The sequence below is a fragment of the Hemicordylus capensis genome, chromosome 2, assembly GCF_027244095.1.
Source record: "Hemicordylus capensis ecotype Gifberg chromosome 2, rHemCap1.1.pri, whole genome shotgun sequence".
Classification (NCBI taxonomy): Eukaryota; Metazoa; Chordata; class Lepidosauria; order Squamata; family Cordylidae; genus Hemicordylus; species Hemicordylus capensis.
The window spans coordinates 109,204,578-109,220,459 of record NC_069658.1 but is presented as its reverse complement, the minus strand read 5'-3'; the positions used below and the strand labels follow the sequence as shown (position 1 = coordinate 109,220,459).

General features: G+C 43.6%; 1 protein-coding gene across 5 annotated transcripts in view; it reads right to left on the bottom strand.

The window, feature by feature from the left end:
• Positions 1 to 15,882, bottom strand: part of SMARCA2 (SWI/SNF related, matrix associated, actin dependent regulator of chromatin, subfamily a, member 2) — a 227,440-nt gene that overhangs the window by 59,763 nt on the left and 151,795 nt on the right. For all 5 annotated transcript variants that reach the window (XM_053297258.1, XM_053297260.1, XM_053297261.1 and 2 more), the window contains exons 25-26: positions 13,763 to 13,926; positions 1,637 to 1,864 (exon numbers count right to left, since the gene is read on the bottom strand). In XM_053297258.1, coding sequence (XP_053153233.1) covers positions 1,637 to 1,864; positions 13,763 to 13,926 — 392 coding nt within the window. The remainder of the gene's footprint in view (positions 1 to 1,636; positions 1,865 to 13,762; positions 13,927 to 15,882) is intronic.

Genomic DNA, 15,882 nt, shown 5'->3' with positions numbered 1-15,882 from the left:
TCTTAGTTATTTTCCCTGTTATTATGTGGATTTCAAACAGTAGTTACTCAAAAATCACTAGATTGATGTTTTTCAAACCAGTGCCTTATTGACCTGAATTTTGGGGGAATGTTTAAAAAAATATATCAAAAAATCAAACTTTTAAAAATATACATTATCTGTGGTGAAAAAAGGTCGCCAAAACTTTGAACCCACTTTATAGGAGTCAAAAACTTAAACTGCTGTATCTCAGCCATTTTACATAGGAACATAGGAAACTACCATATACTGAGTCAGACCATTGGTCTGTCTAGCTCAGTATTGTCTTCATAGATGGGCAGCGGCTTCTCCAAGGTTGCAGGCAGGAATCTCTCTCAGCCCTATCTTGGAGAAGCCAGGGAGGGAACTTGAGACCTTCTGCTCTTCACAGAGCAGCTCCATCCCCTAAGGGGAATATCTTATAGTGCTCACACTTCTAGCTAAGCAGTCAGACCCTGCTTAGCTAAGGGGACAAGTCATGCTTGCGACCACAAGACCAGCTCTCCTCTCCTCTCCATTTTACAATGGATTTGCACCAAATTTGGAAGGGTGGTGTCTCTTCCCCCTAGTTGATATGTGCACGATTTCAGAAGGATTGGGTGGATTCTTTTGACTTTATAAGCAACAGAATGTTCAGAGCTTATAATGGCAGAATGTTGAGAACACTCATCTTAACTATACTAGCCACAACTGTTAGAGAGGAAGTGGCAAGCTGCTGCATCCTAATGTTCTATCTTAGTTTTTGTCAATTGGACAAACACAGGGTAAAAATAAAACAAATGTTGAAAATTTGGACTATCCTCACTGTAGTTAACAAAGTGAGGTTTTTATTATCTAGGCTTAGGAACAGTATACAAATAAAAGGAACAGCACAAATAAGGAAACTCTTATTGTAAAGAAAATGCTCAGAAAATAAACATCCCTTTATTAAGGAATTAAGGAGAGACAAGAAAATGTGGATATGAATATATCATCATTATTTTCTGGTTGCAGCCCTATGCATGCTTAAGTGAGCCCTCCTGAACTCAGTGGGACTTGGTTCTGAGTAAGCATGTGTAAGAGCAGTCTACAAATATAGTAACACTATTCGCTTGTGAATCCATATTGTGTGCACGCGCGCGCACACACACACACACACAATATCCCACTCCTTATGAGAAAATAATATATAATATAAAGTTATTATTTAAATAAAATTGAGTTATATAATCAGTTCAATGGCTGGCATTCTCCACAGTGCTATGACAATGGGAGTAGCCCTCTGGGGAAACAAAAAAGTTGAAAATGAGCTGCATTTCCTTTTTCTGCAGCCCAGCAGCAGTGGGGGAGGGGGCAGGGGAGAAATTTTCACTGCTCTCTCCTAGTCTAAAGGACTATTCATTTGCAGGTATATGTCCCTGAGGGCTGCGTGACCTCAGGTTGAGTCCTTGCCCTTCCCAGTACCAGAATAAATTGTGTAAAATAAAAAGGAATTATGTGTTATTTAAACAGCTCACTACATCCAGATTGCCTGGATAAATACTTTTAGCATGGGATATACACTGACATCAGGATCCTGGGGGTGGGTGGTGGAGTGGATGTATTTTTCTATTTAAAACTCTTAAGGAAGTTAGAATACCTCATTTTCTTCTTCATGCTCCAATATTGCCTGGAGAAAAGCCCTCCGCTCATGACTTGAAGACTTTTGGTCAAACATGCCAGCTTGAATTACTTTCTGATCCACATTCAGCTTATACTTGGCAGCTGCAAGAATTTTCTCCTCCACACTGTTTACTGTGCATAGTCGAAGGACTCGAACTTCATTCTGCTGTCCAATTCTGTGAGCTCTATCTTGTGCCTGCAAGTCCTGTTAAAATAGATACCACATATTGGTCTTTTGCAGTCAGAAACCTCTTAGTAAGAAATTACAAGAAATGACAAACCATAATCCTAAACTCAAAAACTGTTTAAAGCCTAGACTCTCTACAATATAAGTGCATGTGTTATTTAATGAAATTAATAATTTGAATTTAATCAACATGTTGAATCATTTAAGTCAAATGTTAATTTAAAGGACTGGGCTCAATTTTGTGGCTAGTGTGAAATGCTAGTGTGTGTCTTCTGCCAACATAGATCCAAACAATCCAATTCTAGTGCTCAATTATATGAATTCCATGCTCTCATAAGTAGTCTTCAAGTGTCCTTTGTGCCCTTAGATTCTAATCAGTCTTAGTTCAGGAGTATTACAGGTCAAGGATGAATTTATTTTAAATTCTGTTCATGCACATTAATCTCCTAAAAAGTGTTCTGACCTTTTACAGTTTCCAATCTCATACCAAACCATCTCAACAATAAGATATGACCTGTTTTGCGTACAGAAGACTGTATAGCAATACTATTTTTTAATTCAACTGTATGATAGAATTCAATCTTCTGTCCATCTTTACTTCCATTACCTTCTGTGGTGTGCCCCCCCACCTCACTAACATTTGTTCCACAGGTGAATGTGTGAAGATCCTATCATACAATTGCATGCACACAGCTACAGGCAAAAATATAACTAACAGCACTGGAATTAGAAGTGTAATAAAACAGACTATAAGGTAATTCACACAGTCACTAAGAGGATAGGACAAGCGTCTTACCCAGCTTTAGGAGCTGTGCACACTCCTGATTTTCAACTGTCTGTTAGCAACCAACTAGGAGCAGAGAGTTTATGCAAGAGGAGCTGTGTAGGACATATTTTCCTCCTACCTTGTTCAAGTGCTGGGTAGGACGGCACCATCCTACCCAGCTCCTGTCTGCCTACCTAGTTGTTTGCTAGCACATGACCAAAAACTAGTAGTGCGCACTGCTCCTGAAGCTGGGTAGGACACTGGTCCTGCCCTCTTAGTAATTGTGTGAACTGCCTTTACACTACTGACTCTTAAAATCAAACTCAGCAAACTTATAATTAGAACAAAATAGCAGCTCTTTCTGTGCTTCCTTCTTCACAAATCAAGTTAAGATGATGGAGGATCAATCTACTGTGGATCACTGTCTACTACCAGGAGCCACTCAATTCAACTAGGCTGCTTAGGATCGTATGCTTCCTTTGAACTTTCCGCACTTTGTTCTTCAGATGCCCTGAACCCCTCCAAGGGATGGGATGCCACACAGTGTGAGAAGGCTTAGTATTATGTTGGGCTTTGATGCCTAGTATATCATTATTAAGATGGTGGAGTTCTAGCTCACTATTTTCAGTCTGATTCTGAAACATTACATATACAGGTAGCCCTTGTTGTTTGTGGGGGTTCCGTTCTAGTCTATTGGCACGTCTACAGACTCCTCTAAGGCTTGGGTGTGCGCCCGTGTCTCTGCGCCCGTGTCTTTCTCGACCGTTCTGGGCATGCGCGGAGCCGAGAAAGATACGGCCGCAGGCACCAGGCGGCCATGTTGCCTCTCCGCGCGAAAGGAGGAGAAGCGGGGACCGGGGAGGGCGGAGGTGGCGGGGCCGGCCCTGCCGCTGAAGCGGCCGTATGGAGCTCAAATGCCGACATGTGGGAACCGGGAGGGGCCAGGAGGGGAAGTCGGCGGAGGCGAGCCGGCGGCCGCAGCGGCGGCGGAGACGAGCCGGCGGCTGCAGCAATAGCAATAGCAATAGCACTTACATTTATATACCACTTTATAGCCGAAGCTCTCTAAGCGGTTTACAATGATTTAGCATATTGCCCCCAACATTCTGGGTACTCATTTTACCGACCTCGGAAGGATGGAAGGCTGAGTCAACCTTGAGCCCCTTGGTCAGGATCTAACTTGTAACCTTCTGGTTACAGGGCGGCAGTTTTACCACTGCGCCACCAGGGGCTCGCCACCAGCAGCGGTGGAGACGAGCCGGCGGCCGCATTGGTGGCCGAGACGAGCCAGAGGCCGCATCGGTGGCGCAGGTCAGCCGGCGGCCGAGGCGAGCCAGCGAATGAAGCGGGGAAGGGGAGCCAGCGGCTGCAGCGAGGAAGGCGAGCCGGCAGGTGGTCTCCGTGGTGGTGTGGCAGCAGCTGCCGGCTCGCCTTCCCCTTTCGTGGTGGATGCGGCAGCGGCGGGACCGGCCCTGCCGCAGAAATGGCCGTGGGCAGCATGCAGCCATTTAGGAAAAGAACGGAGGAGAAGCGGGGACCGGGGAGGGCAGAGGCAGCAGCGGTGGGACCGGCTGCAGGGAAGTGAGAGGCAGCGGCAATGGGACCGGACCCGAGGCGGAAGAGATAGCAACGGCGGGGGAAGGACTGGGCCGGCCATGCCTGCTTCTGCGAACCTTTCCGTAGCTTGCCTCACTAAAACACCTTTTAACTGGACCCTTGGTAACCATACTTCTGGAATGGGTGGGGGGGGGGGGGAAGGCGGCGGCGCTTTTGGAGCACACAAACGGCCAGCGGGGATGTAATGTGTCCTTTGCAGTCCCACTACTTATCCATCTATCCTGGGTTGCAAAAAACAATCAACTTCTAATGCTTACTATGACATAATGAAGTTTGAAACCAAGTTGAAAAAATAAACAAGAGTATTTACCCATAGAGTATTCCTGATGCCTTAATTGATAAGTATTAAAAAAACTAATAAGATGCATATCGATCAAAAAAACGTTACTTACACATTAACACTTACAAAGACTAACTATAAAAGATGTAACGGAAACACAGATCTAACAGACATATCTACACAACCCAACTAGCGCCTGTTATTTTAACGGGCTTAAAAATACTAGTATAATATAAAAAGAGCCACAAAATGAAGGCTGGAAATGGCATCAGAAGTCATTTCTGGCCACTCAAAACCGCGAATAAACAAATTTTGCCTATTTTTCTACCCACGGACAATGAAACTGGGTCTCTAAGACATAGTCGCAGAAAAAGGGTCTGTGGATAACAATGGCCAACTGTATGCTTGCTTTTAAATGCTTATGAGCCTCGGAACTTGGAAATATTAGTTTTTATATTATTGATATATTATTCATATATATACTATATATATATCATATATATATACTATATATATTATTATATATATAGGTGAGTGATATAAAAATAATAAACAAACAAGTAAATAAAACTTCAGACAAAACTGAGTTTACAGATAAATAAAATTTCTTCAAAACTCAGAAATGTCTATGGAGTAGCAGACAGACTTTTTTCAGAAAAGCAGGAATGTCTCCTGTAACCTTCCCCTTTAAAAACCCAAAACTTTAAAATTACTGGCTGACATCCTGATTAATGAAGGAAGTGTGTAAAACAGAACTTCAGGGACATAACAGGGGCCTGTATGCTACTCCCCCTGTCCCTCTACAAACTTCCTGTTGCGCAAGTGGGCACAACATCCCTGCTCTCCTGTGTTCCAGAAGTGTTTGGGAAGAGAAGAAACAGGTCGCTGTCCCTCAGTGATGTGTTGCCTCGTTTCTGGGGGGACTTCTGAAGCAGGGACATTTGGCCCATGGCAGAACAGCATGAGTGCAAAGGAACTGGAGAAGTAGCAACAGCCTCCACAGTCCCTGTAGAGGGACTGTACATACAGTCTCTGTGTGTGTACTTTGTTAGTCAGGATGGCAGTCACTACAATATCTGAGCAAAAACCAAATATGCAATCTGCATGGGAACAAGAGCCAACATAATATCACGCTTTTATGATATATAGAAAAGGGAACCATTTCTTCTTTTAAGTTCTGTGCACCAATTCCTAACTGAATTTTCCTTTTACCATGTGTGTCTTTAAAAGAACCAAGTTATTCCAGGGCAACAACAGAAAAGCATTGTATGTCACCATTTAACTTCCATGTTCACTGAGTGTTCAGCAAACACTGATAAACAGGCTGCTTACCTGCATCACGTAATCTTTCTGGTGATCCATGTTCACTCACAACCTGGGTTCTGCGCCTACACAGTAGTCCCTCGCAGAAGAATTCCAAGCTCTCTGAGGCACTCTTCAGCTCTGCTGAATTGTGCGCATGCGCAACCATTACTTTCGGCAGGAGAAAGCCATTTTCCTCAGTTCCTGGTCAGCTGCTGCGATGAGGAATCAAGTATGTCCATGGGCAAAGCCAGGTCAGGCACTTTAACTACAGCGGTATCCTAGCAGCAGGGCATGCCGGGGTGTGTGTGTTGTGAGTGAATATCAGCAGAAAGATCACCTGTAACAGGTAAGCAACCTGTTTATCTTTGAGGTGATCCATTTTCCCCACAACCTCGGTGATTAACCAGCTCACAAAGATGGAGGTGGGAGCTAGGACATCTTTCAGAGAACGTTTCTGAGGACTGCCCACCCAAAACTGGCCTCTGCTACTGAGTGGATGTCCATAGCATGGTGTTTAATGAAAGGTAAGTCTGAGGACCACGCAGCTGCCTTGCAGATGTCCTTCCTACTGATGCTCGACATATGAGCTGCTGACGTGGCCATGGCCTGAGTTGAGTGTGCCCTGATGTTAGAAGGGGGCTTAACTCCTTGTTGGTGGTAACATGGAAAATGAGCTCAACAAACCAATGAGAAAGTCTTTGTTGAGATATAGGATGGCCACTATTCTCCCCTTTGTAAGAAATGAAAAGTTTCTTTGACCCTGGAAAAGTTTTGTCTGGCTGAAGGAGTAAAGAAGAGCTATTTGGTCATCCAGGGAATGCATTGACTTCTCCAGTAAAGTGGAAGGGTTCTGGAACAAGGCAAACGAGATGAAATTTTGATTTACATGATAATCGGAGATCACTTTAGGGTTGAAAGAAGGATCTGTCTGAAGAACAACCTTGTCAGTGCAGAATTTGTTGAATGGCGAGTCAGCAAGGAGGGCTGTAAGCTCGTTGACACTATGTGCCAAAGTTATGGCTACAGAAAAGCCACCTTCAAGGACAAAGACTTAGGGCTAACAGAGAGGAGTGGCTCAAAGGGAGGTTCAGTGAGAAGGGAAAGGACTAGGGAGAGGCTCCAAGGTCCGACAGGTTCCCAGATAGGATAGCAATAGCAATAGCACTTACATTTATATACCGCTCTATAGCTGGAAGCTCTCTAAGCGGTTTACAATGATTTAGCATATTGCCCCCAACATTTCTGGGTACTCATTTTACCGACCTCGGAAGGATGGAAGGCTGAGTCAACCTTGAGCCCCTGGTCAGGATCGATCTTGCAACCTTCTGGTTACAGAGCGGCAGTTTTACCACTGCGCCACCAGGATGAAAGAGGTTCATACATTTGAGGAAGTGTTTGGAATCAGGATGGGGTAAAACTGAGTGTCCATCCCAGCCTGGGTGCCTTAAGAACATAAGAACAGCCCTGATGGATCTGGCCCAAGGCCCACCTAGTCCAGCATCCTGTTTCACACAGTGGCCCACCAGATGCCACTAGAAGCCTACAGGCAGGAGTTGAGGGCATGCCCTCTCTCCTGATGTTATTCCCTGCAACTGGTATTCAGAGGCATCTTGCCTCTGAGGCTGGAGGTGGCCTATAGCCCTCAGACTCCTACTATTATTACTACTAGTAGTAGTAGTAGTAGTAGTGGAGGTAGATAGAGTTGTGATTGCTGTTTTGGGTGGCAGAAGAAATGAGAGAAGGGGGCTAAAGGGACTAAAAGCATATTAACATCTTGTTAAATGCAACAATGATTTAAAGTGGCTTACATGACGTGCAGCGTTACAACTCCATAATTCTGCATCCTGTGGCTGCTGCAAACTTCTAAGGCAGTCTCAGGAGTGTATAGAAGCAGCATTTGTAGACACAGCATTTCTTCAGGGTTCTACTCTTGCAACAATGAGGAAACCAATAGAAATGTTATTTCCACAACTACTGCTTCTGATTAGCATCAAGGTGTCTTAGAAATCCGCAGCAGCCTGGGGGGCAGGGTTATGGAGCCATAATGCTGTGCATCATAAGAACAGCCCCGGTGGATCAGGCCCAAGGCCCATCTAGTCCAGCATCCTGTTTCACACAGTGGCCAACCAGATGCCACTGGAAGCCTACAGACAGCAGTTGAGGGCATGCCCTCCCTCCTGCTGTTACTCTCCTGCAACTGGTACTCAGAAACATCCTGCCTTTGAGGCTGGAGGTGGCCTATAGCCCTCAGACTAGTAGCCGATTATAGATCTCTTCTCCATGAAGTTATCCAAACCCCTCTTAAAGCCATTCAGGTTTTTGGCTGTCACCACGTCTTGTGGCAGAAAATTCCACAAGTTGATTATGCATTGTGTGAAAAAGTACTTCCGTTTTTCGGTCCTAAATTTCCTGGCAATCAATTTCCTGGGATGACCCCTGGTTCTAGTGTTATGTGACAGGGAGAAGAACTTCTCTCTATCCACTTTCTCCACACCATGCATGATTTTATAGACCTCTATCATGTCTCCCTGCAGCCGTCTTTTTTATAAACTAAAAAGCCCCAGGTGTTGTAGCCTTGCCTCATAAGAAAGGTGCTCTAGGCCCCTGATCATCTTGGTTGCCCTCTTTTTCCAGTTCTACAATGTCCTTTTTAAGATGTGGTGACCAGAATTGTACACAGTACTCTATGTGTGGCCGCACCATAGTTTTGTATAAGGGTATTATAATATTAGCAGTTTTATTTTCTTTCCCCTTCCTAATGATCCCTAGCAAAATATCTAATGATGTTTTGCAGAAAGAGTGGCTAGATGTATCTTGAGAGAGGTATTAGATAGGCCAGAACGTTTTAGGCCTGTCAAGTAGAGAAGAATCTGTCGGATAGTACCCTTTAATGGGTCAAAGCCTTTGTCCTCGGCATTGGAAGTGAAACACCTCCACTTACACATGTAATTCCTGCACGTGGATTCTTTCCATTCATTCAGCAGGACAGAATCTAATAATTGATCCCTCAGGTTGTCAGATTCAACACTCAGAGGTTGGGAAGAAGGATGCAACTCCCTTGTTGAGACAGAATGTCTTGCCAATGGGGAAGGCACCTGTGACAGTCTGAGGAATATCGGGAACCAGAGCTGCCATGGCCACTATGGGGTGAGAAGAATGCAGTGGGTCCGTTCCTGCAAGATCTTAGCCAGGGCCCTCATCAGAAAGGGAAAAGGAGGGAAGAGATAATTAAGATGTTGCATCCATGGCATCTTAAACACGTCCCCCATTTAAAGGAGACCCACTCCTGCCTGAAGCAATACAGTTTGCACTTCCTGTTAGACTGTGTCGTGAAGAGATCTACTCATGGAGTTGTCTAATGGCAAAAAATGTTGTTAAGCAGGGCTGGCTTGACTTCCCATTTGTGCTGATTGGTCAGGTTAAAGTCCCTGCTGAGGGCATCCACCAGAACATTGTTCGTGCCCTTGATATGAAGGGCCACCAAGCAGATGTGGTGGGCAGTACTCCAGGCCCAAAGCTGTAGGGCTACGTTGCACGGAGACCTGGACACTGTCTCGCCCTGATGATTCAGGTAGGCTATGACTGTTGTATTGTCCAGGAGCACTTGGACCACTTGGTGTTGTAGTCGAGGCAGAAAGGACTTCAGGGCATGAGAAACTGCAATGAGTTCCAGGAGACTGATGTGGAAGAATTGCTCTTGAGGAGTTCAGATGCCCTGGGCATGAAAACCCTTGCAGTGCTTTCCCCAGCCTGTCAGAGAAGCATCAGAAGTCAGTGTCACAGATGGACTCAAGATGAACTACTGAGGTCATCTGGAGAGGTCCATCTCCGGTTACCACTGGTACGTCTGGTGGTGACTCGGAGCCGGGTCTTCTCTGCAGCTGCTCCTGGCCTATGGAATGCACTTCCAGCAGATATCAGTAATTTAGGCTTGTTGTTGGCCCTTAAGACAGCCCTAAAAACTTACTTGTTTGGCCTGGCCTTCCAAGGTTTTAAAATTGTTTTTAAGTATTTTAATTGGTTTTAAATAGTTCTGCATTATTTTAAAATTATTTTTATATTAAGAACATAAGAACAGCCCTGCTGGATAAGGCCCAAGGCCCATCTAGTCCAGCATCCTGTTTCGCACAGTGGCCCACCAGATGCTGCTGGAAGTCACAGGCAGGAGTTGAGGGCATGCCCTCTCTCCTGCTGTTACTCCCCTGCAACTGGTACTCCCCTGCAACTGGTACTCAGAGGCATCCTGCCTTTGAGGCTGGAGGTGGCCCACAGCCCTCCGACTAGCAGCTGTTGATAGACCTCTCCTCCATGAAGTTATCCAAACCCTTCTTAAAGCCATCCAGGTTTTTGGCTGTCACCACATCTTGTGGCAGAGAATTCCACAAGTGGATTATGTGTTGTGCAAAAAAGTACTTCCATTTGTTGGTCCTAGATATTGTTTTAAGCAGTGTGTTTTAAACGGTGTTTTTATGCTTTTTAAAACTTGTTGTGTACCACCCAGAGCCTTTGGATGGGGCGGTCAAGAACAGAGATAAATAAATAAATAAATGAATAAAAATCCTGTACTTCCTGGCCTTCACATATTGGTTGAGAAGGATCATGATGGGCCGAAGGCCTCCATCCCATTTTGACACTTGGAAATACCTCGAGTAGAAGCCAGCCTCCCAGTTTTCTGGGAGAACAAGTTCTATAAAACATTTCTCCAACAGGGAACGAACCTCTTCTGCTAAGGTCAGAGTTGAATGGGTGTATTTTAGTCCTACAGATGCAAGGAGGCTTTAGAATTTGATGGAGTAGCCTGTTGATGTTATGGACAACACCCAGGCACCTAATGTTATATTACGTGAAATTTTGGAGAAAGGAGCAAGATGAATATAAGGTTGTGGAAGGTGAGGTATTTCCAGTGCCATTACATCAAACAGACTGCTTAGATTGGTCCTGGGGCTTCATTGTCTGCTGTTGATGGTTGCAGGGTTGTATTGGTGCTTAGGCATGAACTTTAAAAACTTCTTGTAGTGCATATGCATAGATTGCTTATACTGAGATTTTTGTCTCCCAAAAGATTGGTAATGTTGAGAGAATGAGGAAGGCTGAGAGGTGGTGAATTTGTGATAGTCTTGTTAGGGGATGGATCCAAAGGGTTCTTGAGTTGGATCAAATTCCCTTCAGAATACAGGGTGGAAATGTACTCTCCCTTGGAAAGTTTCTCATGCTCTGGGGACTTAGAGGGAGCTGTAGGTGGATCAACAACCACCACATCAGGATCTGATATGTGAGAAGGAGCAGGTGAAGCAAGGTTTTGAGTGTCTGTAGGTGCAGTAGGTACTTTAGGGCACTGTATGAGCTGCAGAGACAAGATCACGACCCTTGGTGAGAGAAGACTCAAGAGTACCCCTCAGTTTAATAGTTTTCCACAGTCTGTACTCCTGAAAATAGTAAGAAAAGGCACGAGAAGGCATATATTATGGATCTCGATACCTAAAAAGGCCATGAATGAATTCAGGGTTCAAACCTCCAGGAGAACTCTAATCCATGGGGTTAGATGTGGATGAATAAACAGAGCAAAGAGGCACCTTTTACAAGTGGTGATTCTCTTTATTTAGCAGGGAGAGAGCAACTGGCTCTATCTATCCCCAGCACAGCATCCTTGCAGTGGCTGTTGCTGGTATCTATCTTATATTTCTTTTTTAGACTGTGAGCCCTTTGGGGGCAGGGAGCCATTTTATTCATAATTATGTAAACTGCTTTGGGTGCTATGGTTGAAAAGTGGTATATAAATATTTGCTGTATTTGTATTTGTTCTCTCCCATCTTGAGTCAGAGAACACCATGGAGTTGCCCTTGCTGGTGAAGCAGAGGGTGTCTTTGGGATTGGCACTGATTTGGTATCACCGCCGCCAAGACCATGCAGCTGGAAACCTCGAAAGCTATACCACGATGGAGTACTGGTTGAGAAACCCAGGAGAGATTGCAGGTTGCTGGTCCCAGATTTGTTGACCAACATCGGAGAAGGCTCCTTGGATGAGTGGTGTTCTTGTCCAGGAGAGCCACAAAGGGAACATGCTGGTAATGAAGTTGGAGAAAAGTGAATCATGATCAGTGAAGGGACTCTAGGTACCAGCGCCAGTGTGTTGATCGTGTCATCATCAACACTGAAGAGAAAGAAGCAATGAATGAAGTCTTTGAGCAAGGAACTGGCACAGACGCTGACGTCAACGATTATGTCGAATGCAGGATCGAAGATGGAGTGGTAGACAAAGCTGGTAGAGATGTCGGTGAAACATTCAACGTCAGTGCAGGCAATGAAGTGGACAAAGGTCTGAAGGAACTTTGCGCGGTGGATGGCGATGGGGTATGAGGTGATGTCATCAATGCCAACAAAGTAGATGGCTTCAGTCTCACTGATGTCAAGGAAGTAGAATATGTTAAAAACTTATGGCACTTGGGGCTTGACAATCCTGGAGACCCAGAGCAGTCATGCATGTGATTTTTATGGAGGTGACATTGAGAATTTGTGCCCACCGCCATCGGCTTCTAAAAGGCAGAATCCCCACAGTCCTTATGAGGAGGAGCCCAAGGGGTAGAGGAAGAGGTAAAGGGCAAAGATGTTCTAGAAGCCGAGGCGCGATCCATAGAAGAAGGTGACACTTTCAATATCAATGAATGCATGTAGGCAGATGTTGATGCTGACAATCCTGACATCGGTGGTTTGGCATTGGTGTTGGAGGCCAAGGCATGGCTGCCCGTAAACAAAGTTCTCGATGCTTTTTAGTTTGGTGAGAAAAGGCCAGGCAGATTTTACAGGCCTTTATGTTATATCCTTCGCCCAAACAAATCAAACATCCACTGCACTTATCTGATGAGGGTAAAGTACACCCACAAGAGGTAAACTTTTTAAAAGCATCCATTAAAGCAATAGGGGCAAGACAAAGAGAAACTGAGAAAACAGACCAAGGTTGAAGCCTATATCAGCAAGTCGACGAGCCAGAGGGAGAAGCTGAAGAATATGATTTAAAAAAAACAGTCCAAGTCAAGCCGAAAGTCACCAGGTGAACAAAACAGAGGTATAAGCAGAAGAAAAAGCTGAAAAGAGTCTAAGGTCAAGCTGGAAAATGACCCGAAAAGGCTGAGGAATGAGAGCAGAGTGAATCCTTCCTGAAACAAACAGCATGTTGGTTGAGAAGGAATGTAGAATGTCATTCTCCCACCGAAAATAATGATATCGGATGTAGAGGGTTTAGACTGTGCAGCTGCTACAGTCCCCGACATTGATCTCGATGTTGGCAATGTCAATGGAGATCGAGGTAGCGGAGTTGGTGGTCGAAGTGCTTGCTCATTCAATGATGCCCAAAGATGCAGGGCTCTATTCTTCAGCATGTGGCAAAATAATGAAGTACAAATTTCACAAGTTGAAGTATTATATTTCTTGCCCAATAATAAATGCAGCTATCATGGCGGTCAGTGGATAGCAATTTGCTGCCACTATCAACACGTTTTAAAAACATTTTAAGCATCCACTTGGATAGCCAAGTCCAAAAATATTTTAAAAAACAACAGAAGCTGATGTACAATAAGCAAAAGAAGTAGTGATATAGTCCAAATTAAAAAACCAGAAAACAACAGTCCAATTTGTTTAATCACAGAACATAACTAAAAATTGAGAAGCAGTAACTGTACGAGGTTAACACTAAAGTGGTCAGAAAGGAACTGAAGAAATGGTGCCCAAACTGCCGAATAAAATAGCCACACTGAGTGTGAGAGGTAGAGCGCCGGTGCCACACGGAGCTTGGAGAGTCCACCCATGAGGTCCTGCACAGATGCAGAACCCAGGCTTATGAATGGCAATGGATCGCAATCCAATATAAAATTCTTCACTAACTTTTTCAATATGCCGAAAAGACAGTTGCTTCATATTACTAGTGAACAATAAATAGTAATCAGTAAATAACCTGATGAGGATTCCAGTCACTATCAAAAATAATGACAGTATCAGCTGCCTGAAGATTCAAACCCAGACCTCCTGCTCTTGTGCTCAGCAGAAAGATGAAGTACTGGGAATTGGGCTCATTGAACTTCTTCAACAGAGCTGCTCGGTCCTCTGATTTTGTTGTTCCTGAAATGAGAAGTCATTAAAAAATGATGCATGTAGATACCACCAGCAAGCATCTCATAAGTGTCCCATTTAATTTTTCACTAACCATTCATATAGTACAAAATCAGTACATACTATTGTGATCTGCATGGACAGCTACAAAATATTTCTGGAGTTTTCACAAATATTTTATTGAGCTGAATGATACAATGCATTTTTGCACAGAGCACTATCACTGTTTTGATTCCAGAGAATCACACAGTAGATAAGACAGTAACTTCTAGAGAGAGTCTCGTTGGTTCAGGCTGCATGTCCCATAGAAACCATCTCCTCATCCATCCTCATTAATAGATTGGTTTAAACATATTTGGAACATCATGTTACTTACAAAATTAGCTTAATGTAAACTATCAGTGATGAATGAAAATGACAAATTTGTACAGCAATGTTGTAGTGATCAGCCACATGTACCCCTAAAGAGTTAACAGGGAGTGAACCCTTGTCTTGATTTACATGCTGGTGAACACCAGGGCAGCCAATCAGTACACCAGGCGGGTGGGACCTATAGAGCGGCTGAGGGGAGTTCTGGGAACAAGGACAGTCTTTGTTGGAGAGAAGTGTGTGTGGAAAGGTTTAATGAGGGGCAATTGAGTTTACTCCCTCATGGTCGAAGGCATGGTTTCTCCCATGGAATAACTCTGTAGATCTTTAAAGGATTGAAGGAAGCTTGATTCTCCTCAGGAATTGGTTGAGTTCAAGGAAAAGGGAATTCAGCACAGATTGCACATTAGAAACTTATATTTCTTTGGTGTGTGTGCTTTTGCATATTTCTGATACTGTTCTATTATTGTTTACCTGCAACGTAATTAAAATAAGAAACACTAGCCTACGCCCATCCTATCTAGGGCATTGCAAAAGACTCTATAAAGATTTAAGCATACATTAAGACAAACTATTTTTGTAACGTAAGTATTTTTAACTGTAGTTAAAAGATGAAAAGGCCTCAGATGGAAGCAGTCTGTAGTAATTGAATACAACTGGTTTTTTTAGTTCTTTTATTTTTACGAGCCTCTCTGAGTTGGGTTTTAATTCAGGAAAATAGGGGGTGGGCAAAGGGGGGTTTCCTCTGGTGTTAACACATCCTCAAACATTCAGCAGCTATCAGTTTTTTCACGTGTAAGGCTTGCATGTGGAAGATTTTTGTACTTATCCAATAGCAAAATAAAGAGTTTTCTCTGGGATTCCACCCCAAGCCCAGGGAGGTTCAAGCTGTGTCAATAAGAGGGGTGGTGGCAGCAACATTTTGAACCTACCAATAATACAGAATAGCTTTTTAGGAGACGCCTAGCCAGACAGATCAAACAGGGATGATTCAGCATTTCTTTCCCTCACGTGAGCTTGCTCTGAGACAAAGGCTTTAATCTGCTACAAATGTGTTTTTTAAATTACTTTTTGGAACTCAACATTTAATGATAATGTACTCCCTAATTCGTTTCCTTTATTATGATTGTATTGTATTTTTGTATTAGAAAATTTAAAGGGGGCGGGGGAGTCAATGGAACAAATTAGTTATTATTACTAAGTTTCACCACTTCAGTAGGATTTAGTAATGACTAACTTTAGCTGGATTGGAGTTGTTGCATCTTTTTAGAAAAGGATATTAGAAATTATTAAATAACTATGAATAAAAAGTACATCAATTTCCCATTTTTATGCATAGTATTTGCCTTGGTTTGCAGGTTCTTCAGAACATGGTTTCATACAAAGTTATACTGTAGGTGTAAATATATTTTGCATGTAGGTTTCTACTGGAAATGTAAGGGGATTAAGTTTCTTTAAAACTGCAAGGTCTTGAGGCAAAAGGATGGAGAAGAGGAAATGGATCCCATAGCATTAGGCTCCATTTGGCAAATAAGAACAGGGTTTAACTGTAGCATAGGACAGATTGGTGGCTCTGCTTTTCTAATTATATTTCAT